This window comes from Rhineura floridana, chromosome 7 (genome assembly GCF_030035675.1).
Source record: "Rhineura floridana isolate rRhiFlo1 chromosome 7, rRhiFlo1.hap2, whole genome shotgun sequence".
Classification (NCBI taxonomy): Eukaryota; Metazoa; Chordata; class Lepidosauria; order Squamata; family Rhineuridae; genus Rhineura; species Rhineura floridana.
The window spans coordinates 81,344,449-81,371,432 of record NC_084486.1 but is presented as its reverse complement, the minus strand read 5'-3'; the positions used below and the strand labels follow the sequence as shown (position 1 = coordinate 81,371,432).

The 26,984-nt window shown below is 42.1% G+C and overlaps 1 protein-coding gene across 1 annotated transcript in view; it reads left to right on the top strand.

The window, feature by feature from the left end:
• SORCS3 (sortilin related VPS10 domain containing receptor 3) overlaps positions 1-26,984 on the top strand; it is an 800,669-nt gene that overhangs the window by 465,013 nt on the left and 308,672 nt on the right. Inside the window, exon 5 of the mRNA XM_061636066.1 lies at positions 24,604-24,677. Coding sequence (XP_061492050.1) covers positions 24,604-24,677 — 74 coding nt within the window. The remainder of the gene's footprint in view (positions 1-24,603; positions 24,678-26,984) is intronic.

Genomic DNA, 26,984 nt, shown 5'->3' with positions numbered 1-26,984 from the left:
GATGCTGTTTTCAGTTTACATCATATTTGTAAAGTTACTGGAGCACATGCACATGCTTTAAGTAACAGTGTAAAAAGCAATCAGGTGATCATGCAATTGCATCAACTTTTTTTGCAGTTATAACCCATGGGATGGCTCCTAGAAGAAATACACACAGGGGCCCTTTATGCCATAGGAAGGGACAGGGAATATAACCTGTAACACCCCTACGAGGAAAAGTTTCAACATTTGGAGCTTTTTTAGTTTAGAAAAAAGGCGAGTGGGCAGACACGTGATAGGGGTATATAAAATTATACCTGGTGTGGGGAACAGGATGCTGGATTAGATAGGCCTTTGGTATAATCTACTAGGACTCACTTTGTGAATTCATTTAGTTTCACAAACTGGCAAGGTAGCCCTGCTAGATTTAGGGCCCTCATGCTAATTCTGCTGAGTAGGAGTCCTGGACATCTGCACCAAGTGTTGCCTTGATTACAACACTGATCATCCCACATCCCCCTTTCCCCCATTTTGAGCAATGAGTTAATGTAGCATTCTGTTTGAACTGGGCTACTGACACTTCCCAGCTTCAGTGGGGCCAATGAGGATTGTACCAGTGATTCTGTGGCTTTGAGGAAGTAGTCATGCAGACTGTACTCTGGCATCCCCCCCCCTTGCCCAAAGTGCTTCTAATTTGGTGCAGAAAGATTCTTGGAAGAATATAGATGAGTGTCAGGAGGTGAGTGCAGCATACAAGTTTTGGCATCCCCTGTGTTTATCAATGAACGTTTTAGTCAAATATACTGCTAGATATTGTTCCTGTTGGTTTTACAAATTGATTTCATGTATTCTTATCATTTTAGCTTTGTATTTCTGATTTTATCTCTCTTTTTTTGTACTCCACCATGCATGATATTACTGAATGGTGGGCAGGTTATGCATTATTTGAATATATATAAATATGCTCCCTTTGAGCAGATGTGTTGAATTCAAGTTCAACAGTTAAAACAGAGGGGAAAGTATCTAAATTCCCCCTTTGCTTTCACTGTTTTTGTCTGTCTCATGCTTAGGATTCCATATTTCTTGACTTGACAACAATACAAAATCCAAAACCCATCTTGCAACACTCCGACTTCTGTCACCTTCAGCATCTGCTCTGCTCAGCTGCTGACTCTGTTGGCCTTTGTCTTTGCTGCTGACTGTGGGCAGTTTGGATAGCTCTTGCCCTTGCTCCAGGCACCGACTTGATTGGATGCTAGGATTCTGAAATCTGCTGATCATTTCCCTTTGGGGACTCATGCAACCAAGAAGGGCAAGATTAATCATGGAATATAACAATCCCTCCAGGGAGACATGTTTTGGGGAAAGTAAGGTTGCTTAATAAACAATTAGGTGCAAACTGAGATTCCTTTCAGCATCATTGGGCAATAAAATGCATTTACTTTAAGCAAGAAGATAACAGAACTATTGGGCAAATCTCTCACTGCATCATTCTAATACTGAATAGGTACATGCATATTTGAATAAATGATGGCCAACTGCAACTTCCCAACTCATGCTTTCAGAAAGGCAAGGAGCAGTGGCAGCTGGTGGCTTCCTGTCAGTGGGTCAGTGGAATGTGCTGTAGGTTTTAATCTGAAAATTCAAGGAGTGGTCCAAGGTACTTCATTTCTTTGAAAGTTCAGACTAAAACCTGGAGTGGATTCCACTGACCCACTGACAGGAAGCCACCAGCTGTGACTGGAAAGGAGTTGTAATATTTTTAATTGCTTCATAATAATTAAGCACCAAAGAGGTGAAAACAAAACCTAAAAGAACATGGTAAAACAATTAAAAGAAGGTACTAAGATGGGCTTATAACACAACACATTTTATGATCCAATACTGAACAATGAAAAGAACATCAGCAATTTAACAGTATGCATACAGAATCAATTAACACTGTCTCCTCTAGTTATCTTCTGATTGTCATTCCTCTCCCCCACCCACATCACTGTCTCACTGTTGCTTAAATTTGCTTCAGTGTTCTAGTTATCACCTGTCTAAAGCTCCCTTCCCTTTTCTTTCCCATCAGTTGTTTATTGTAATTGTTCAGGATAGGAGTGATGTCAGTTGTGTGTTCTCTTGTCCTAGCTCTTAAAACAAGAATGCATTTTTAAGACAATGTCCCTCTTTTCTTTGTGTCCATGTTTAAGGCAAACTCCCATGTGAAGGTAATAGATGAGAAAACAATACCTGATGAGCTTCCTTCTATGTAATATTTATCTTCATCTTCTGAATCCATAAGGTGAAGTCTCTATCTGTGGCAAGCTTTGGGGGTCATGAAGAAGCACCAAATGGGTGTGCATGATGTTCACATCTGAATGTGTAATGTCTAATGAGAAATCTTGTATAGAAGTGAGAAGCAATGTGTCTATCTGGTGCTTGCACATTTCTTTGCAGGAGAGGTATGTGAACTCTCTCCTTCAGGCATTATGCCAGAAGCATCAAAACTAAATATATTGCTGCTGATCTGCCTTTGAGTCTTCTGCATAATGCAAGAAACCACCTTGTGATGGTGATTTCATGAAGTTAACCTGTTGGAATGATTAGCATAGCATAGGATTGCACATAATGATATAGCCCCTGTTGCCAGCCAGATGGAAAGAAGCTGAAACATCTGTGTGTCAATCATTCCACACTATGTGCACAACATTAAGGGTGACTTCCCTTGTATGATAACTTCCTACATCAACTGGGAAACCTTCAATCTTTTGGCAGCAGCTGACTGGAATCTCCAGCCACACGTCCATTGAAGATAAGCTTTTCTGTGATACATGGTTTTGTAGCTTTTCACTGGTTGGTTGTGGAAGGTCTAGAGCCCCTCACCAGATATCAGGCCTGACTGGATTTATTTGAGCTTCCAGAAGATGGCAGTATGTCCCTGCAAAAGATTTTCCACCTGTGATTATTGTGTGTTACCTGCCACAGAGTCTTTTCCTCCCACCCTGGGATTTCAACAGTGCATTTCATTTGTAAAGCCTTAGAGATGTACTTCAAAAATAATTTTAGAAATCTTATTCACAGTATATAATTGAAATTCTAATTTTAGGCTGCAATCCTATGCACATTTAGTCACTCATAAGCCTACTAATTTCCATAGTATTTGGTGCATAGGATCAGGTTGATATTATCCCCCCCTGTTCATATCTCATTGGTAATCATGCTTAATTTTGGAATTTGCTTTAATGCAACATCTAACGTTTGACTGTTGTAAATGAAAGATGTTGCTGTCAGCACTAGCCATGTTATTGCCATTTATGTCAAATGGTTGCCATAAACATTCCTAAATATAAATAGTTATATTTAGGATAAGCTAAGCAGCTACCCAGTAAAGCAGATGTGGCTTGGATCTACTGAAAAAGTCAAGAAAACCAATGAGGCATACAGCAAACCTCACCATAAACCAGTTTGGCCATTAGGCCATATCCACAGCTATCATATATCAAGTCATTGTTACGAAAAGAGCTAGAGAAGAGATTGTCTCATCCCCAAAACAAAATAAATGGCATAGTCTTATCGAGGCATGAAGACTTCTATTATACAGCCAGCTTGCTGGGGGATATATAGAGCCCCTGTTGAGTTAATCTGTCTCTGCACACATCACTTATGCAGAAACAACAATCTTTCAAAATCTATGAAGCCTACAACAGCAAAGGTCACATATTTGGAAGCCTCTCTCTCTTTTTCTTTTCTTGTTCAGATTGTTAGGTACAGTTGCAACTCAACCTTTGGAGCCTGCCAGATTCACAAAACTGGAAGGAAACTCATTGGTCATGTAGGCTAGTCTCATGCATAGCAACTCCAAAATCATCTCCAACAAAGCAGTCATGTAGTTTCATAATACTTACACTATAAAGGATTCCATGATAACCAAGGACAACTTGTTCCATTGCTTCATTGCTCTTTAAAAAACGATCTGTGATAGCTTACCTACATCTACTTTGCTCCAAAATGAAACCATGCTGTTTTTTACTGAAGTGAATTAGCATTTCAGTTACATACTATGTATCCCAATTCAGCCTTAAAGCTGAGAATGGTGTCTCTGTGTGTTAACTTTTTCTCATGCATATGAGTGGGCAGAATATAGCAAAATTGGGAAAAGATTTCTCTGGAAGTTTTCAGAGGCATGGAGGAAATTCAACAGGGGTAAGATGGCAGAAAAGGAGGCTTACTGGAGTCCTGTGAGACCCCTGCTGTCTAAAGGTCTTTAAATACCAGTGTGTGTGTGTGTGGGCACCTCAGCCTACATGTCACAGTAATCTAGTCCCTCTCTGTGACACATGAGGGAATGGGATGGGTTTGATTGATACATTATAGACTAATACTAATTTACATGACTAATTGATCTCTACTGTAATTTTCTCCTGTAGTCCTTGATGTTGGAGGTTTAGTTTCTTTTGGAGACATGGATGTTTTCATAATGTAGTTCTAAAGTAAACATAGGTATATTTGCACCTCAGCTTTATGGTTGGCTATCCTGAATTAAGTCCAACTGAACACAATATAAGCTTATCTCCAAGACAGGCCTAAGACAGAGGTGGGAACCTTCCAGATGTTGCTGAACTTTAGCCTTCCAGATGTTGCTGAACTACATCTCCCATCATCTCTTGGTATAAGCCATGCTTGCTGCTGCTGCTGAGAGTTGTAGTTCAGCAATATCTGGAGGGCCAAATGTTCCCCACCCATGGCCTATGCCCTATTTGAGAGGGAGTGGGGCATGCTGCCAAGTTCCACCCCCTCCAGTGTATCACCTTTACTTGATTTACTCGAATTAGACCCCTTCATAAGGCTGACGGTGAAAATCTGACATGGGGAGCCTCCTCTATTCATGGAGGCTACCCCTGTGAATTTAGAATCCTGCACAATCACAACTCATCCTCAACTTGTAGAAGGTTCAAAACTGGATAAAGGTGTCCTGGAATTGGTGAGGCTTGCCAGTGCAACCCTCCCCCCCCTATGTGTTTACATGCAAGGAAAATACCCAAATAGAACTCTTAAGTGTACACTCAAAGCAGAATATGTAGACTCTGGAGGTGTGAGAATGGAATGTACCATTTCAGACTGGAGGTGTGAGATACCATTTTTGGAATTTTCTTTGCTGTTTTAAACTTTCCTGGATGCAAAAAGCTTAAACAAACAACAAACAAACAAAACATATAAAAGAGGGAAAAGGTTGCAGCCCAGCCAACTCTGCTGTCAACTTGCCAGGAAGTGTGTTCTGGTGTTTTTAAAGATAGGGTGGCATTCAGAAATTAGGTCCTCCACCTGCAACCTGAAGTGATGCAATCTGTTTTACCTCCTCAGGAGTCCATCTCAGTCTGATATCATTCTGCTGCATGTGTACAGCAGCCTAAGGTGGGCATGGAATAGCTGCTTTAGACCCAATTGAGTATAGATAATAAATGCATGGAGGGAAATAAGGGAAGATCAGAGGGCAGCCTGGAAGTGTTTCCAGGTACAATCTCCTGAATGCACAATATTCCCTTTCTTTAATTACAGAGGTTATTTGTCAATGAATTCATTTATTTATTCATTACATTTAATTCTTGAATTATAATCAGGGTTCTCTAGGTGAAAAATAGTAAAAACAATTTAAAATACCAGTCACAATATATGAGAAGTGGCAGTGCTTCAGGTACTTCAGGCTGTGCAGAGCTTTATACATAAAAAAACCAACATTTAAAATTGATCCTGAAAATGGACTGGGAGCCAATGAAGGCGATAAAGTACTGGCATCTTTTGCTCATAAGGTGACAATATAAAAGGTATTTTGAAGTCACCTGAGGAAATCCCTGCAACATACTAGCTTTGCTATTGGTGATTTTCTCTGGCAATAATTTTTCAGTACTGTAATAGATGCTGTTATAGCTGTCAAACCAAATTGCTTCTGACTGGGTCTGGCATTTGCAGAGTTACATTTTTCATTTGGTTCACTTGTGAAGACTGTTTACTTGATTTTTAGCAGAGTTTGAGGGGACAGTGATGGAAGGGAGGAATCAGTCTGCAGTATTAATCCTTTTCTAGTCACAGAAATCTCTCACTGTGATGCTCTGAGCATTTATTAATTAAGAATTCTGAGGTTTCCATATGCTGAGGTAATTAAGGTGTTTCCTACAGAAATGCATTGTTAATCCCTTTCTGTATATTAGTGACTTAGTCTATTATTTCCCCTTTTTGCTGAAATAACTAGTGTCTCATATGCACTGCTGCTTGTCACTGGTACATGATAAATTATCATGATTTTTTTCTAGTTTATAACTTTCAGCAAAATAAGTATACCAAATTTTATACATTTATAGTGGGTTGCTAGCACCCATTGGGACTGGTAGGGCAGAAGGCAGGGAGCCCAACAGCAGGTGGAGCCAGAGCCAATGACGGGCAGAGCCAACTAATTCTCATTTTGTGTCTCTCCACCTCCCTCCTGAGTTCTGCAAGGCCAGCTCTGAGACTGAAGAGGAGAAAGGTGACAGCCAGTGCTACCCCCTGGACTGCTTGTAAGAAAGGAGGGAGACAGCTGCGGGCAGACAGATAGTGGAGCAGTGCACCAGCCTCAACTGGCAGTGCTGAGCCGAAACTGGGGAGATGGCTGTGCTGTTTCATAAATATATGTGTACATCAATGAAACACACTCCTCTGACAATTTGGGCCCCTTTTGTGAATGAGTACAAGAGTGTTCACAAGAGAGTGGTGAGATGGTGGGAAGGGGAAACACATCTCTGTTGCCAAGGCAATCAGACTAATGCTCCTTTCCTCCAGTTCACTAATGTGAAGTTGACTAGTTGAGGGAAGATATGGAGATATATGTATATCCACACATATATTTATTGAAAGTATTACAGTGTTGGCAGATAGCACCCATAAGAATGTAAAAAGAGTCCAGTTGGATCAGATCAACAACTTATCTAGCCCAGCATCATGTTCCCACAATGGCTAACCATATGCCTATGGGAAGCCCACAAGCAGAACACATAGACCTCTCCCACTTTTGCTCCCCAGTAACTGGTATTCAGAGACATACCTACCTTAGGGAAGGAGAGAAAGAGTAACAGGTGGCGAAGGGAGAGCAGGCCAGTCTTGTTTGCAAATTATGCTCTCAGATAAATGACCAGAAGGGTAACACGGTCAATGGTATCAAAAGTCACCGAGCAGTCCCAGGGAAATATTAGGGTATTACCCAATATCCATTATCGGCATAACTAGTCTATGGGGGTGACTGAGGTATTTCTGTCCCAAAGCCAAGTCTAAAACCAGACAGAAATGGATCAAGCATCAAAATAATCTAAAGCTAACACTGATTATCTGGACTGGGTTTAGGATGCATGGTTTTATGATGGTTCTGTTCCTTCCTACAAGGGAGAACTTGTAACTTTTTTAAAAGACCATACTCCCATCAATTACAATAAACCATTACATTAAAAACAACTAAGACAATATCAGCAAAAATGCAATACATAAAATTCCAAAGGCAAAATGACAGATGGAACATTATTTGAAGCCAACAATGGCTTGCTGTCTCTACCCTTTGCCATCTGTTACTTTCTCCCTTTCCATAAGGGGGAAGTGATCTGGAGGTTTGGACTGCAGTGTTACTAGTATACTGATGACACTCAGTTCTACTTCTCATTTATATCTTCTGATACCAGAGAAGCTCTAGAAGTCCTAAACCAATGTTTGGGGACAGTTCTGGGATGAATGAAGGCAAACAAACTAAGATTAAATCCAGAAAATATAAAGATGTTATGGGTAGGGAGATCATCTATTCTAGAGGGAGGTTTACAACTAGTCTCTGACAGGGTTGTGTTCCTCCTAAAATACCAAGTAACAGTTTGCAGGTTCTCCTGGATTCCATGTTAACTCTGGAAGCTCAAGTGATGGCAAAGAGTGTGTTTCATCAGCTTTGGCCAGGTGTGCAAACTGAAGCCCTGTCTGGAGAGGTGGGACTTGGCCACAGTAATCCATGTCCTAGTCATATCTCATTGGTGTGTATAAAATGTTGGTTTTAACCTTCAACGTCTTAAACAATTTGAGTCCAAGTTATTTGAAGGACCCCCCTCACCCATACCAGCCTACCCACACATTAAAATCCAAAATGGAGGCCCTCCTCATTTGTCTGTCACCAAGATCAGTGAAACCACCAATAGCTGTGAGCATGAAGGATAGAACATTGTTCGTGGTGGTGCAATACTCTGGTGTTCATTGGCAGCTGACCTCTGTAGAGTTACCGCACTTAGCATCTTCAGAAAGGCCTTGATTAGGTACAATGTATAACTATGGAACTATTCAGTAGCAGTAGTTGGGGCAGGATAGGCTGGGGCAGTGCTGCTTATCTGGCTTTCCAATGCTGCGGTTCTGCTGGTTGCCGACAAAGAGGGGGGCTGGCGGCAAGGCGATAAGTTGGTGCAGATGCAGCGACAGAAGTATCAGATTGGCTCTACTGTTGCACCCATGATGTACTGGCCTCCTTACCATCTCATCCCTCTCCATCTTAGTAACTGGCAGGAACCCTGGCATCAGAAAGCAAGGTAAACAGTGCTGCCCTGCCTTGCCAGCTGGAACAGTTGAATTAAGGAAATTATTCAGAGGTGGCATTTTAAAATCTTATGAACAGATAAGTAATGAAATAGGGCAACTGAGTGCCCCTCCAGTGTCTCAATAATTTCAAGTTAGACATGTTAATTATCTGTTGAGGAAGCATATTCACTTGAGAGAAGTAACAGAATTTGAATACTTAGTGATAGAGGAACAGACATAGCACTTAACACATAAAATATATTGTATTATTACATGCTTGTACAGAACTAAAGGCACACATCAAAATAAAAGGGACAAAGAACTGAAACGAAACATCGCCGAAAAAGTATGGAAATGAATTTGGCAACATGTACCACTACAGACTATGTATGCAAATGTAAAATAAATTTTTTGCTGGTACTTAATATCTGTATGACTGAGTTGTGTAAACAGTAGCACAGCTAATATATATTGGAGATGTGGAGCACTGAACACTGACATGCTTCATATTTTTTGGTCATGTTCTAAAATAATGATATATTGGAAAACTATAATAAATGAAATTACAGTTATAACTGGGTATGATTTGTTGGTAGAATCATTTACTGTACTAACCTGTGTTGAGGATCTAGTTTTACTAGTGGACATGGAATTGAAAACACATTTGTTAATAGCAATTTGTATAGGAACATGTTATAACTAGGGGTGGGGGGGATCTTTCCACTTAGAAAGCTGGATAGTACGAGTATGGGAACCGGCTCATATGGTAAAAATTAACCTATATTGTAAGAGAAAGGGAAGGCAGACGAGTCTTTATAGTAAAGTAGAGCAGCTTTGTTATGCAATAAGATGCAAGGAAATGTTTGATCATATGTGCTATGGGAAACAAAAGAGCAACAATTGGCATATTTATATTTTCTTGTTTTGTGACCATTACAAATTTTGCTTGCTTATTTATTATGTACCTTTTATGTGGTAAAAATACATACATACATGAGATATATGGCAACAAAAAGGAGTAGCGATATGAAAATAAAAATCCCTGCTGGGGAAAGAAAGAAAGAAAGAAAGAAAGAAAGAAAGAAAGAAAGAAAGAAAGAAAGAAAGAAAGAAAGAAAGAAAGAAAGAAAGAAAGAAAGAAAGAAAGAAAGAAAGAAAGAAAGAAAGAAAGAAAGAAAGAAAGCCATTTATTCTCAGCAGCTTATTCATGAGTGATGTCTTATTGTTACTATTGTGCTTTGTTGGGCTGATGGACCTGTTTTATCTTTAGGCTGGAAATGTATTTATTATCACTGGTTCTGATCAATGTGTTTATTATCACTGGTTTTCACTCGCTCCATGGGTATATTGGATGTTTTTATTATTGTTAAAGGTTGTATTTTATTTTGTAAGTTATTCTGTAAGGCACCTTCAGTGAGCTTTACTCATAATGGTGGCCTATAACTATTTTTAAATAAATAAAATAAACAAAAAATGGGTGGCTGGATTTGAATAGCAAACACATTTTGTTCTGCCGTCAAGAGACTCTAACCATGTTTGTGCAGTACCATTCATCTTGCACCATTCCACAACCCCTGTGCAGTACTGCATCATATAAACACCTTGCTCTTCTCTGACATAAGTTGTGTGCAGTATCCTAAATGGGGAGGGAGGGGGGAAGGGGGAGAGAGGCAGAATCATCTCAAATTCCCTGCAACAGGATGTTCTGTGTCATAGCTCTACTTAGCATGCTTCAGCTGCAGTCCTATACCTGGAAGTAAGCCACACTGAACACAGTGGAACTTACTTCAGAGTAGATACTTCTAGGATTGCACTGTTGGGATGTTACTTTAGAACGGCAGTGGGGAACTGGATCTGGCCAGTGGGCCAGATTCAGAGATTGGAAAAGTTACTTTTTTGAACTACAACTCCCATCAGCCCCAGCCAGCATGGCCACTGAATTGGGCTGATGGGAGTTGTAGTTCAAAAAAGTAACTTTTCCAAGCTCTGGATTGTATCCTCGAGTCTACCCCCTACGGGCCAGGTTTGACAAGTTGGTGGAGTTGCTCACCTGTCAATCACCTAATGGCACAATGACCCTTTTTGCCCACACAATTTGAAATCCAACCATACAGGCAAATGCACAGCCCACACAGTACTTTTCAAAGTGCTCTGCAAGACCCAAGAATCAGCTAATAGTTGGTTCTTGCAGAGGACTTTACAAGGGGATTTGCAAGACCCTAAATTAGCTGATTATCAGGTCTTGCAAAGCTCTTTACACAGGAGACCTGGAAGGCCTAATTAGGTGCATGGGTCAGAGGTTCCCCACCCCTCCTTTAGAAAAAATAAGGTGTTAGGTTTTCTCACTCTAGATAGTAAGTGAGCTTACATTTTTGCTCTTAGATGAAAGTGAGGAACACTTAAGCTTGGAAAAGTTACTTTTTTGAACTACAGCTCCCATCAGCCCAATCCAGTGGCCATGCTAGCTGGGGCTGATGGGAGTTGTAGTTCAAAAAAGTAACTTTTCCAAGCTCGGATTACCATCTTCTGTAATGGCAAACAAATGCATCTCAGAAGTACTCAGGCTTAAATTAAAGGAATGCATCATACAACAGGGCACTTTAAAGGAAAACAAAATGATCTTTGATCTGGAACTATGCTTCTATTTCCTTTTCTGTTGATGGTAAAATTTTATGATGTTTAAACACTTTATAAGCAGTTGGAACAAGGCAAATGAAGGACAATGTTTGAGCGCCCCAAGGGCAATATTGGTCTTTCCAGTATTAGATGGAAGGAACGTAATTTTTTGGCATGCTGGTTCACAACAGCTTTGCCCCATCAAACATGCTCAGAGAGCTGATGGAACTGATTAAAATCACCAGTGCCCCCTGTGGCAGACATGGCCATATGGTGTTTTTAACTTGGAAGAAGATAGTTTGGGAAGAGACCGAGTCATGTGGAGAGGAAGATCAAATGCGTAGTTACTTGCTTAGTTATTTCACTCCCTTCCTATGTGCTGATTAGTCTGAAAGGGAAAAAAATGAATTAAACATTAATTGGTAGGGGATCTAAAAAAATCTTCATGTCACTGATAATGATTGTTTTGCGCATCACAGAATCCAGATTTTTTACTATAGAATCTAGTTTCCAAAACAGGCAAATCAGATGCCTCTGGGAAAGTTATGAGCAGAGCATGAAGGCAACAGCCCTCTCTAGTTGTATGTGTCCAGCTAATTTGCTATTATATAATGATGTAGGAAAGCTGAAACTATCACTACACCCAGAAACAGATTCCCTAACTTCACAGCTTTGTTTGCAGATCATAAAGTTAAGCCCCTGCTTTTGTTGATGCTTCAGAAGGGTCACAGGAAAATTGACAAAATTCACCCATTGGCAAAAAGAAGAGGGAAAGGAACCTGTTCCTGCATTGCCTAGGCCAGGGGTAACTACCTTGTGTGGACCTCTGGATGTTGTTGGACTCCATCAGTTACAGGTTCTCCGTCCCTGGGCCTAGGGAATGTGGGGACACATCCCTGTCTTCCAGCATTCTGCTGAAATTTTGCAGCATGGCTTCAGACGATGACAGGGAAACATCCCCACATTGCCTAGGCTGCCGTGAAACTTTCCCTGTCTTTTACAAGTAATACAGCATGGAGAAATATGGAAGTCACGTAGTTGCCTATTCAATATGGAGGCACTCCCCTGTCTTCTGGTGCTGTGCTGCAAGGATGGCAAGGATGTTCCTTGCAGCACGGAGGGTTATTGCCTAAGCAAATGGGCAATGCAGTGCTCTTCTTTCCACACAGCATGATTGTGTTGTTGTCTATATGAAGGAAGAGTGCAGCATTTCTCAGGGGAGTGAGGGTACATGCACAAGGTCGACAGACGCTAAAGCAGCAACCACAACAATGTGAGCTACCCCTTAGCTCACTGATCCAATGGTGAACAGGAGACATGGCTTCCAATCCAGCTGCAGGCGGATGCGGATGTGACCACCACAAAGCAAACCCCAGCTTATAAGGTCCTGACAATAATTTTAGATGGGAGCAAACACATGAAGTGGGACTAGACTCTGAAGTGAGAGTGAGTGATGCCATTTATGTGTTCTGTATGGCTCAGCCTAGCTTCCCACTCTCCCACTGGATGTCTGCTTGGTGGGACGGTTCACTTCTTGGAGGACAGAATGTGGTTATCAAAGAATTGCAGTAGAACTCCATCTACTCTTTCTGTTTTCTCTCCCTCCAGCTATATGTCTGTGCAAGGAAAAATGGGTCTGATGTTCCCCCACAGCAGTGGCTTTATTCTGCATTGTCTTCATGGGGATATGATAGGAACTTATGTGGAACTTTGTGGCTACCACAGGGCCCAGTCTTGCAAACTGGATCCTTGTACCTTGTATGTGAGACACTGTGACCACATGGCTAAAAGGAGTAATTTGGAAAGCATACAGCCTCGCCGTATTTGAAGGGTGAGAGGAGGCACTCTGTGGCCAAGGGTGTTCAAGTGCCTTGCTCACACAATTGTATTTCTGAGGTGCTTGGATGGGGTGGGGTGGAAAAGGTATAGGAGTCTTGTTCTAAGTCTCTCCCTGCCTGATGGGCCCCTTGCCTCATTTATCTGTGTAGGGTGCCTTGCCTTTATAGCCCAAATGTCTTGAGTTTGCGAAGCAAGGTATCTGTAAGGACTCTGAGAAGGTATGTTTTATTACTATGCATTTTGGGTTTTTCGTTTGTTTGCCTTGTCTATTGGGTGTTTCTGCAAAGTGCCCTATCACCAGAGTCCCCATTAATATGCTCCTAGTTCTCTAGACAGCGATGGAGTCTAATGGTACTAGAGTGAAGGAGTCTCATGGGATTATCCATCCTGGACCTTGCAGCTGATGCGGGCTCCTTCTTATCATCCAGTTAGCAGGCCTGGCCTGCTATATGGTGATGCATCAGAGGGCCTTTTCTGTTGTGGCCCCCTGGCTTCAGAATACCTTTCATCTAGATGTTCAGACAGTAGAGACCCTAATGGGTCAAGTTTTTTATCCAGCAAGTAAAACACTCTGATTCTCTCAGGCATTTAGAATACATTAGAGTAAATTAGTATTCACTCTTTGGTTTTATTGTTCTCATGCTGTTGCTCTATTGCTTGTTTTATTAATTGGCTGTTTTTAATGAATGTTATATTTTATGCGTTATTGTTTCACATGTATTGTTGGAAACTACCTGGGGAACACATTGACATGATGCAGTATGGTCTAATAATAATATCGTTCAATGATTGTCTGCACAGTTAGCTAGAATCCTATCCCCTTCATGGCTGGACAGGAGAAGGGAAGGCTGGGATGAGAGAAAGTTCAGTGTTTTGATTCTAAAAATGGATATGTTTCTAATATAAAATCAAAATAATCTGAATGGGTGGACAGAAATACCTGGAGAGAATCTACTTAAAACATTTTCTGACTCACTGCCAATCTGGAACACAATCAGGTTTCACAGAGCATAGTTATCAACTTGAAACATGCACAAACAGCTGGGCAATGGAAATTTGAAGTAGCAACTAATTTATCACTCATATAATTTGACTTCCCTCCAAATTCATGGTGGATGATGGAAAACGAAGTTCACATCACCCCAATTTTGGCTGATCCTGTCTAGAAAACTTAGGCTGTGCAATTACCTTGATAGCAAATGGTGAGATGGAAGCATAAGGACATGGAGTTAATAATGGAGGCAAGGAAAATAATGTGACTTTTTACCTCATTGTAAAGCCAAGGCTTTCTTGATAGTACAGAATGATAAAGAGTTACCAGACCTGCAGTAGTTTGAAAACAAATTAAGCAAGCTTTTAATTTGCATAGCACTCTTCTTTGGCATAGATTTTATAATCTGCATTCATAGATACATTTTTGAAGTAGTTTTGTGCAATATGGAAGCTTCTTTTATTTCCTTTTAAAAGAAGTTAGTGGTGCCTCCCATGTGCTGTATTTCTCATTCTGGAGTAAGTGACTTGAGAATCACTACTTCTAACAGTTTTGAAAAATATTATCCAAAGGATAAATGGGCAGGTTATATTAATCTCAGAACTAAAATTATTACTTTGTAATCTAAATCCATGAAACTGCAGTTATCAGCCATTATGCCTTGTCACTCCAGGCAATTTTATTCAACTGTGGTACCTGCTTGGTTTATATATGTGAACTCTGTCATTCCCAGCAGCTTGATTCTGTAAGTGACAAACTACATCACCAATGAAGTAGTCTGGATGGAATGCAGTGTCTGCTGCATCCATACAATGTTGCAACCTGTAACACTGCAACAACATAAATAGGTCACTGACATGATGCACAAAATAGGTCACTGAGTTGATGCAGAAACACCAAATAATGGGTTGTGGTTTCTGCCTTGACGGCAGCCACCATTTGCAAGTTAAGTAACTGAGTAATGCTGCACAATGTTGTTTGCCACACTGGGGGGCCTGTAGGATAACTCAACTATGTGCCATCCTCCTAATGACATTTCAGCCATCATATAGCCCAGGGAACAGAAATATGTGGCCCTCCAGACTCCATTTCCCATGAGGCTCAGCCAGTATGACCAATGGTTAAGCATGATAGCAGCTACAGTCCAACAATATCTGGAGGGCCACAGGTTCTCCATCCTGACATAGTCAATGATATGGAAGCCCTTTTAATATGAGCCTACATTAGTAGCCTACATTCCTGCTTGCCTGCCAGGCCATCTTGGTGGACCATCCAACTTATGTCCACGTATTGGATGTCACTTAGAATAATGGCCTGCACATGTAGAATCAAAAACACATAAGTATGATATGCAAAACTATTATATCTCATAAGAACATAAGAAGAGCCTGCTGGATCAGGCCACTGGCCCATCTAGTCCAGCATCCTGTTCTCACAGTGGCCAACCAGGTGCCCGGGGGAAGCCCGCAAGCAGGACCCGAGTGCAAGAACACTTTCCCCTCCTGAGGCTTCCGGCAACTGGTTTTCAGAAGCATGCTGCCTCTGACTAGGGTGGCACAGCACAGCCATCATGGCTAGTAGCCATTGTTAGCCCTGTCCTCCATGAATTTGTCTAATCTTCTTTTAAAGCCATCCAAGCTGGTGGCCATTACTGCGTCTTGTGGGAGCAAGTTCCATAGTTTAACTATGCGCTGAGTAAAGAAGTACTTCCTTTTGTCTGTCCTGAATCTTCCAACATTCAGCTTCTTTGAATGTCCACGAGTTCTAGTATTATGAGAGAGGGAGAAGAACTTTTCTCTATCCACTTTCTCAATGCCATGCATAATTTTATACACTTCTATCATGTCTCCTCTGACCCGCCTTTTCTCTAAACTAAAAAGCCCCAAATGCTGCAACCTTTCCTCGTAAGGGAGTCGCTCCATCTCCTTGATCATTCTGGTTGCCCTCTTCTGAACCTTTTCCAACTCTAAAATATCCTTTTTGAGATGAGGCGACCAGAACTGTACACAGTATTCCAAATGCAGCTGCACCATAGATTTATACAACGGCATTATGATATTGGCTGTTTTATTTTCAATACCTTTCCTAATTATCCCTAGCATGGAATTTGCCTTTTTCACAGCTGCCGCACACTGGGCCGACATTTTCATCATGCTGTCCACTACAACCCCGAGGTCTCTCTCCTGGTCGGTCACCGCCAGTTCAGACCCCATGAGCGTATATGTGAAATTCAGATTTTTTGCTTCAGTGTGCATAATTTTACACTTGTTTATATTGAATTGCATTTGCCATTTTTCCGCCCATTCACTCAGTTTGGATAGGTCTTTTTGGAGCTCTTCCCAATCCCTTTTTGTTTTAACAACCCTGAACAATTTAGTGTCGCCAGCAAACTTGGCCACTTCACTGCTCACTCCTAATTCTAGGTCATTAATGAACAAGTTGAAAAGTATAGGTCCCAATACTGATCCTTGAGGGACTCCAATTTCTACAGCCCTCCATTGGGAGAACTGTCCGTTTATTCCTACTCCCTGCTTTCTGCTTCTTAACCAATTCCTTATCCACAAGAGGAGCTCTCCTCTTATTCCATGACTGCTAAGCTTCCTCAGAAGTCTTTGGTGAGGTACCTTGTCAAACGCTTTTTGAAAATCTAAGTACACTATGTCCACTGGATCACCTCTATCTATATGCGTGTTGACACTCAGTTGTATGGAGTGAACCTTTGGGTCCTATGTGCATAGGCCCCTATTTTAACATGCAGACCCCATGTGGGTGTAAAGACTGAAAGGACATCATCCTTCCTCCCACTGCAGAAAGTGCCTGCAACTATGTCTGCATAGAGTTTGATTTAATTTTGCATAAGACAGCTGTTATAACAGACTTGAAAGTGACAGGATGCTGCTGTAGCAACAATTGGCACTTGCTACTCAGTGTGGTATTGCAGTTACATGCATGTTTAAGATCAGTATGTTCTGTCATTAACATGATGGAATTACTAGTAATGTGCTCTTGAAAGAAGCTAGGGGGGGAAAGACATAATATCAGCAACTGAAGCAGGCTTCATGACAAGCCAGCTTTCATTTCTTTGCCTTGCACACTGACCAATGGCAAATGGCTTTCTACTGCCATCTATATTTCTCCTGGCTGCATTTGACATGTCCTATGGGCCCCAAAAGCAAGGTGAACAGAAGGCACATATGCACTTGGCTTTTGTGCTTGCAGAAGCCTTTAGTTAATTGGCTTTCTTTAAATATTGTGTAATTTACCATTATATTTGCATCCATGATTAATTGTTGCCAAGCTGTGATGAAACACAGTGGGATTAAAGGGACCTTTCTCCCTGCTCCTCTGCCCCACCCTTAATGTCTCAATGATATAACTCTACTGCTTCTCTCAATTATCTGATTTCAGTTGAAATTCAAAGAGGATTGGTAGAAAGAATGGAAGAAAAGCCCAGCACCCTCAAATGAAAAGTCTCCTTCTTATCTCTTTATCTGAATCCGCCTAAAGGCTACAAGTTCAATTTAATCCTTCTACCATCAGTCAGCCTGAGATCTAATACAAAGACAGGAAAAAAAGCTGTTCAGCAGCTGGTTTGGCTTTTGCAATGATAGACAGAAGGATGCTTTGAGCAAGTAACCGCAGGGCACAAGACTAACTGCAATGAAAAGAGCTTAGTGCTGCCGAGCTGGCCATATCTACAGCTGTTAAGAAACTATTCTTTAAAAAAAAAACAGTACTTATGTGAGCCAAGTGAAAATAATTGAAGCCAAATAACAGCCTCTGTGCTTGCTGATGTCCAATCCCTTGGGGGGGAAAGTGACATTGCATTTGGTCACATATTACTGCCAAGTGGTATCTGAACACTTAACTCCCAACATTCACATGTCACAGATGTTGATGGTTTCTCACCAATGATTCACAGACTATTCTGTCAATCTTGATGGAGTTGACACACACTTTATTCCAAACATATCCCACTCTTCCAAATGTACAAAATACTGCAACACACCAATAATGCTTTTCTGGAGATAACCAATAGCCACACTGTTGGTATTGAACACTGAAGACTTTAGTGGCCTGGAGCTAGACTATCCTCTCCCTACCCTACAAACCTAATTCCCCTGCATCTCCCTACCTTTGGAGATCTGGTGTTTGGGACAGGAGGTTTTCAGTCCAGCTTTTGGATGCAGGCTCTAGAGTTCTCTCTCTACATGATGGGCACATGCCCTATCACTCCAGGACTTCTGGCACTGTGTAAAAAGCTTTTGTTTTGGAGGCTTTGAGGAGGTTAGTTTACCTGATATGTGCCTGTGCTTTATTCTGAGCCAGACCATTGGTCCATCTAGCTCAGTACTGTTTACACTGTCTGGCAGAGGCTCTCTAGGGTTTCAGGCAGGAGACTCTCCACATCCAACCTGGAGATGCCAGAGATTGAACCAGGGTTCTTCTGCATGCAAGACAGATGCTCTACCCCTGAGCTATTGCTCTTCTTCAGTTTACTCTACTTTTCCGTTTTCTCTGCTGTTTTTTTATTCGCAGATGATTGTTTTTACTGTATTTGGTCATTTTTATTATATAGTGTTATAGGATTGAGGGTGGGGGGTGGTTTGGATGATGGTTGGTAGGTACCCTCCAAGCCTGTAATTCTGTATCTGGAAGGATCTAGCCAAGAGCAAATGTGTTACCATAGGATCGAGGGTAGCCCTGCTCCCTCACCTGGTTGGGGCAGGAGGTGGATCTGGTGTTTAGTCTGATGCAGAGCTTGGAGCTGGAAAGACACAGAGAGGCTTGCCTCACTGTTTGTGCTGAATCCAAACCTATGGCTTTGGGAAGCCCCTCCTAGAAGCCTAATGGGGAAGCAAGATCTGTTGGAGGGTTTGTGCTGAGAGCCCTTCCATCTTATGCTCAGATTTTAAATGTGTGCAAATAAATGATATATCCTAAAGACACCACAGTCTCCGCTGACCTTCATTCCAAGGAAACCAAATCCTGGGTAAGAACAGAAACCGCTGAAATCTCTCACCGCTCAGAGATTTGGGGTGCACACAACAATATGGTTGTTTTGGTGTGTATTTGATTTTTCTTCTGTTATCTTTGATTTTTTTTTCTCAAACTGAAAAGCTAGAGATACGTTTAAAGGTTAAAAAACCCCCCTAATTATTTAACATGAATTTCATTCAAGTATGATCCCTTCCACACAGCTGGTATAGCACAGTGGGGAGGAGAGCCTGGCTGGAAGTCCAGAGTCTACGAGTTCAAATCCCCGCTCGTGTCTCCTGGGTGTCAAGGGCCAGCTAAAGATCACCTCCATAGTGAGTGGCTCAGGGGTTACGTGCCCGGCCACCTGTGCAGCCGTGGGCAAGCTGCATAGTCCCAAGGAGCCCAGTTGCCCCCCAGCTGGCAGTTGCAGACAAGGAAGGGGCTGGCTTGTGCAGCTGTGGCAAGCTGAGCAGGCCCTAGCCATCTGGGGAGGAGTAGCTTCAGAGGGAGGCAATGGTAAACCCCCTCTGAATACTGCTTACCATGAAAACCCTATTCATAGGGTAGCCATAAGTTGGGATCGACTTGAAGGTAGTCCATTTCCATTTCATGGTTCCTTCCATTAAAAAAAAAACAGGTACATGTTCCTTTTGAGAAACAAAACTCATCTTCATAGCAGTTTCATATTTTCCCCATTTTTCAAACTTAGTACTCCCAGCACTATTTTTGCAGCTTCTGCAATGATCCACTCTAACAACAATGGAACAATGGAATCAGAAGACTAGAAAATTCCTGGAGATAATCTAATCTATCTCACCTGTTGCTTTAATGCTTTCAGGCAAAAAGTTCCTTAAATAATTCTAGGAGGTTCATGTGGGAAATACCCAAGAAATTTTCTTTAAACACCTTTTTCTCCTAAATGCTGTTCATGAAACAGAATGCCAAAAATGTGTGAAGCGGTAAGAACAGGAAAAATCATGCTTATAATAATCTCCATAAATCTGGAAATTACCAAGGGCACATGCAATTTCAATGGAAGTTCAAGTACCTTTTGGGTACAGACCTACACTGAAGATCTGCCAACTGAGGGGCTATAGCATTTGGCAGAAGATCCATTATGCCTGCAGAATTCCAGATAAGCCACTGCCATAGCAGATAGGGAGACAGAATGCCTCAGATATGCTGGTGGAATACACTGCCAGTGGAACTGTTCTGCTGACAAAAAAACAACAGTGGAAAGTCTGAAACAGTGCGGAGTGGGTGGCACAGGAGAGGAACACACATATACTGAATCCTATATAGGGATGGGGGAGAATTCCACCCTAACCGGACTTGGGACCAGATTTTTTTTAAAACCCACCCATTTGTTCTGTTTGTAGACCAATCCTGAAGGTATAGGATTTCAGCTTTAATTTCTGACACTGGGTTTTTTAAAAGTCAAATATCATTAAAGGGTTAACGCTACAGAGATTAACAGGGAATCCTAGACCATCTCATTCACATTAAGAAGATGCTCCAAGATTGCCCCTTAATTTCTCTAGTATCAATCCTCCCTCCTTAAAAAAAATGAGGGGGGAGAAGTCGCAAGCTGCGAGAGAAGCTGCATGCAATATGGCTTTTCTGGGCCTTTTTGCAGCCTTCTCAGAGGAGAACAAGGGAAACCAGATTGCCCATGGAAGGGGATCTGCCTCTCCAGTGCAGGCTACAGCATTTTCCACCCTTTCCAATGCCACAGAAGTAGTTGGGGGGGAATTGGGATTTGGGGAAGCCTGTGCTTCTACAGGGAGCCCAGTGGAGCCAGTGGTAATCCAGGAACAGGAGGGAGGGGAAGCATATGGTTCCAACTCTCCATTCTCCCACAAGTTCAGAATGCATAACTTCTGGCTCTTTGTTCTGTATTGAACTGGAACAAAGAAGACATTTGCAGAAAAAAGGCAAGTCATGTAAGCGGATTAGGCCCAGCTAGAGGATCTTAACCCTAATTCTATATCCCTTCAATCCACAGCCACACCCCTGCCAATGATGTAACTTCATACCAGCCTCATACCTGGTGCAGGAATTATTTCCTCCCATTGAGAGAAGAGTTGTGAGACTCCTATTAATCTCACAGAGTGACAATTCTCAAAGTTCCCTGTGAGGAGGGACTGACTGTCAGGGCCGGTTCCAAAGGGCGGCCAGGTTGGGCACTGGGCCAAGGGCCCCACAGCTACAGGAGCCCCTGGGGGGCCCTGAGGGGCCCTCCACTCCCCTTCCGCAATCCATGGCACGAGCCGCACTGCAGATAGCAAGACAAGAGCTTCTGAGCCACCCGCCACCTGCCACCCGCCGCCTGCCACCCGCCACCATCCCCCCCGCTTCACCTACATTTCTCTGCTGTTCTTTGCGGTTGCGCGCACTGCGTATGCAGGGTTGCCATCAATCAAGATGGTAGCCGAGGTTTCCGTAAGGGCAGCTTGTGCCACGCATCGTGGAAGGGGAGCGGAGGGACCCGGGGCCCAAGGGCCCAAGGGCCCCAGCATTCCTGGAGCCGGCCCTGCTGACTGTTAAACCACTCTGGAGACTATAGTTCTGTGAAGGGAATAGGGATCTCTTAACAAATCTCTTAGCATCCTTAATGAACTACAGCTCCCAGGATTCTTTATCCTTTCAATCTACAGCCACACTCCCACCAACAGTGGCACTTCACACCAGCCTCACATCTGTTTAAAGTGGTATGATATTGCTTTAAATGCAGATGGGGACTCAGATGATAGGATCAGTGACATAAAGCTGTATCTCACTGGTCCCGTGTCACATAGAGCTCATAAAGGGGAACTCTGATGATGGGAAGCTATGGTCAAAGTTCAGTTTCCATACAAAGGGAGCAGTTTGCACAAAATAGCCCAGCATCACAACACATATTGGAACTTGTGTCTTCTCTGAACTATATTAGACTTACGTATTTGCCTTCTTCATCCCCACCCTCAAAACTGTGGAGCAGTGTCTTCTACACAGAGGAGACACTCATCTCCACACGCAGGTAAGTGCTCTGTTGGCAACGGCCAGGTATATCGTTTCAGCCATTGCCAATAGGCCAAAGATTTGCGAACATAATTGCATTGCAGTATCATAGCCCGGATACACAGAATAGAACAAATAGACACTGTAGGGAAGTATATTCACTGCAGTCTCCCCTTGCAAGGAGCATAAAGCATGAGTACTGACTAAGCACCCAGGTAGCACTACTTATTCCTCTCTCACACCTCCTCACAAACCTCTTTTATGCATTCTGGCTGCTTTTGCTGCTGACTATAGCTCATTAATCTCTGTGTTTTCCCATGCTCTCCACAGGCTTCTCTCCCACTCTCCGTTCTCTGTAGGCCAGGAGGGAGGCCTGCCCCATGACCAATAAAAGTGACTAGAAGGGTCCCAGCTGTTTCTCTGTAAGGCTGTAAACCTATTTACTCCTGTACTCTTGCAAGATCCATGATGGACAGATGACGTGGATGTCCCTGCCATGGACCTGGTTAAATGATAGATACTGAATCTGCTACCCTGCCATCAATCGAACCACCATCTAAAGCACAGGAGCCCTGCTTGGTTGGCAACCCCACAGTATCTTGCCTTTCAGGGTCTCTTTAAAACTGAATGTTTCTGAATAAAGGCTTTGACATTGCTACCTGTGTTATTTCTTTGTTTATGGGGCGTGATTAATAAGGTCCCTTTCTCTCACCCTAGTAAGATCTGGTTTCAGCTGTTCTTGTGATGAGACTCTGAGGGGGGATTGGTTCTGTTGCCTGTAGTAGCAGCCAGGGTACCACTGCTCTCCCATCTTCCAAATGCCACAGGTCAGTGCTGCTGACCAAGGGGGAGAGGGGAGAGGTGCAGGAGCTCGGTGTGGTGTATGGCAGCAGAGCCAATCTGATGCCCCTGCTGCCGTGTGCTGAGTTCTCCACAGCTTGACCCTCTTCCTCCTTTTGGTCAGTAGCAGTGACCTTCCACATTTAGAAGCCAGGAGGGCAGTGGTGCCTCACCTGTATTGCCTCACTAGCTGCTACCTGCTGCCAGAATGTATGAGGCAGTCAGAGGTAGGGGGAGAGAAAAGGATGATGGGAGGGAGAGGCTAGGAGTGGAAGAGGCAGTGAGGCTCTTCAAACTGCTGACAGGCTGGCCTATTAGACAAGATAGCTAGTGGCTGTGTGGTCACATGAGATGCCAGGAGGAAAGTACAGGCCAGAAGAACTGGTTGGCCCATGTAGGAATCAGGCTATTGGTCATGCAGTACTCCTGATTGGCCCAGTTGTGTCTGGGTGGGGCCCTCACCCCTCTTTTCTGCCATGGGACTTAGGCATGGATAAACAAGAGACCTTGAGGAGAGGTGGGAAGGAGACCTCTGTTGTGTGACTAACAGGTCAAGACCTTGCAAAGCAATGCTTTGGGGTGGGATGCTGAAGAAAATAGAAGCCTTGGCCTTACATGCCTCTTGCTTTTTTGCAAGTTTTGGGACAGGAATGTTATTAATATTAAAATAATTCTGGTGAAGAAGTTGAAGCAAGGTTTTTCTTTTGCTTAATTCCAACCCAGACCATTCCTTTACACCCCCTTTCTTTCACATCCTACAGTTCTTTTTCATTAATTCCTTTTAGTGTAATATTGCTGCTGTTTTTGAGTCTTGTGTTATTTGCTTGTTCTTATTAGAATCCTGTTCCACTTAGAATAAGTCTGGTTCGAGGAGTTTACTTTCAAGTTTAGGTAGTCTGTTGTACTTAGTCTGTCTCATGTTATTCAGCATTGTCTGATTTATATTATTAAATTCTTAGTGTCTTTGTATGTTTCCCTCTCACACAAACATACACACACACACCTTAGTCGGTCCTAAGTGGTTTTCATTTATTTCATTGTGAAGCCATAGTTGTGGTGATGTGTGTGTAATGAACCAGCTGCTCAGCCTTCTTATTGCCCACAGAGATCTGTGGATTTATTTATTTATTTAATCAATCAATCAATCAATTAATTAATATCCTGCCCTTCCTCCCAGAAGAAGCCCAAGGCGGCAACATATCTGCTGGCATTCTTTTGCCTGATATATCGACAAATTTTATCTTCAAACTGCTTCAAATGGCTACAACTGCTACCTCCTTTTGGTCCAAGTTGAATATCTATTGTTGAATATTATTTTGGTTTCATAGCAGTCAAGCAGTTCATTAACTACAGAACATGGAATTTTGAATATCAACATGATGTCATTTAATAATATTAGGTTGTATCCAACCAAGCCCTACTCACAGTAAACCTATTAAAATTAATGGATCCAAGTTAGTAATGCCCATTAATTTCAGTGGGTCACCTCTGAATAGGAGTAGCATTGGATACAACCCTTTTTAGCTACTCTTTAGTATTGGTACTAAAATACTGAATATAGATTAAATATGAATGGTCAACAAATTCTTACTATCAGTGCTTTAATATTAAATGTTACATATGATGTACTGTCAAGTGTCATATGTATAATGTCAAATATTTAGCATATATCTGATTGCCACCAGTTTTCTTTTTGTTTGCTTGTTTTATTGAAGGAGTGGGGAGCAAACTTATTTCACCATTAATGTCCATGTGCCACTCTCCTGCATGTTATAGTTTCACTTATTTGGTTTCCTATCTTTCAGCTGTATAGCTCTATGGATTTTGGAAGAAGGTGGCAGATCATGCATGAACGGATCACACCAAACAGATTTTACTGGTGAGTTCCCCCCACCATTATGCTGTAATTGCTTAATAATGCATGGTGTAACTAGGATCAGTAACAAAGCAGAAATGTTGAAACTGATGGCCTTCAATCCAAATGGTTACTTCATTGATTATTAGAATGATTGCAACATCAAACCAAAGTTAAGCATTCTTGTGTCTCATCGTTTTAAGTAGGAGAGAATTAAGCTTGGGGTATGCATTGAATCTGAACAAATCCTGACTCCTGGGTCGAAGTGTCTCAGAGGGATTTTTGGTTTATTAGAGGAAAGCAGGATCTGTAAAAGGTGGTGCAAGTTGAAGAGGGGGGCCACTGAAGCTATTTGTGATGTCTTGGTGATCCAGACATCCAGAAAATAAATCATCAGAGAAGGGTCTGCTGAAAGAAAAAATAGTGTCTCTAACCAATATCATTATACCTTAACGCAAGAGTGGGATGATGGGGAAAGGGAGAACAAACACCAGAATGAGAAGAGGGTTGAGGAAGAGCTCTGTTGTGAATGACAGGACTAGCTTGTTACCTAGAAAGCGAATTCCTTTTTTTGTTCTAATACCAACTTTAAAAGTGTGTAGCCCTAAAAATCCTGAACCATTTGTCTGCAATTTGGCCAGGGGCACCTCTCTCGTAATGGCAAATTTCAGGACATTACCCTCAAAACATTAGGGGAGATTACAGTTCCTTTCTCACCCACCTCAAACATGTAATGGCTCCCTTTACAGCTGCCCTTCTGAAATTTGGCAGAATGTGTGCCCTCAAAAGATGTAACCTTGCCTGCAAATTTCATAAAGTGTTGCACCAAAATAAAAGGTTGTAGATGTTTCCTTTTAAAACAAATAAATTCCTCAAATTTTAAAAAGGTTCCAGCCCCAAGCCTATGGACCTGTTTGCCTCTAATTTGGCAGGGTTTATCCACTCTGTAGGGTCTAGTATATTTAAAAAATAGCAACAGGGAATGGGTGTGGTGGTAGGAATGAAAGAAACCCAGATGGACCTTGAACCAAATTGGACAGCCTATGAAGCACTGATACCAAAGCAAAGTGTTTTCTGAAGCATCGGATAGGGGTCCAACTGAATCTTGAGGCTAAATTGGGCAATCCTTATTTAAACATATGCTTAATCCTGTCTATATGCTGAATACATTTTAGATATTTATAACATTAGGTGTTTTAAGAAATCTTATTTCTGATCCTACTGTTCTGTTCCAAAGTCCTATTTTTCAAAGAAGCATTTGTTAGGGATGTGCACCAGTTTCTGTAACTTTGGGAAGCACAGCTGTTCTGTGTCTTCCAAATTCAACTCACTATTCAGAACTGAATTAGATCATTAAAAAACTCTGTTTCCCCTCCCATACCCATTGTAATAGCCATAACTTTTTTCCCTTTTCACAGAAGTGGATGAAATTTTGAGGCATAGCAGCACCTCCAGATTGGATTAAACCTGCCAAATTGTAGGCAGACACACCCAGGGAAAGAAAAGTCTGTAACTTTTTCATTTTCTGCCTGAATTATGACATGCAGTAACATGTTTGCCCCATGATTCACTCAGTGCACAAAGCCTGCCAAATTTCAGAATTATAGCTGCAGTGATTCTCCCACAGAGGAGCCTTTATCATTTTGGAGTGGGTACAATAGGACTTGGGGGGCAGGATAGTGGTGGGAAAATAGGATAAATCCCTGGGAAAGATGGTGGTAAGGAATGTCACCCCCAGAAAGGCCATGTTACCACAAAGATGAAGAGTGGAGTTCTATCCCCCTCCGTTTTCGGAAATTTATTCTCTTCTGTTTGGGAGAGAGATATCTCTTTGTTGACTTTCATAGGGAGGGAGAGAGAGAGAAAATAGCATAGTTACCTAGGCAAGACTGGGGTAGGAGAAATATCATCCCCCTCTTTTGGGGACAGTTGATTGGGGGTGGGCTTCTCCCCCACCACACATAGAAAGGTTTTAGGTGATACGATAGAGATTTCTCAATTGACTTGCATAGGGGAAGACATAAATCCATGTGAAAAACAAATATAATTTTAATCCCTCCCCCAAATCATTTCTTATAGGAATGCCCTGGGAAAATAATTCATTATGATTAAAAGCTAGACCTGTCTGTCAAAATGAAATATTCCTCCCACCTCTCCACCCCTTCCCCCACGTGTGCTCTGGGAGTTTCCCCAGTCTGCTTGGTTTTGGATTATGGATAAGAAGGATCTGTCAATGTTGGTTCTCTCAGTTTCTCATTTTTCCAATATTAAATTAAGTTCTCCACATTTCTAAAGTCATTTGCAATTTTTTTAAAAAAATCCTCATGTAAA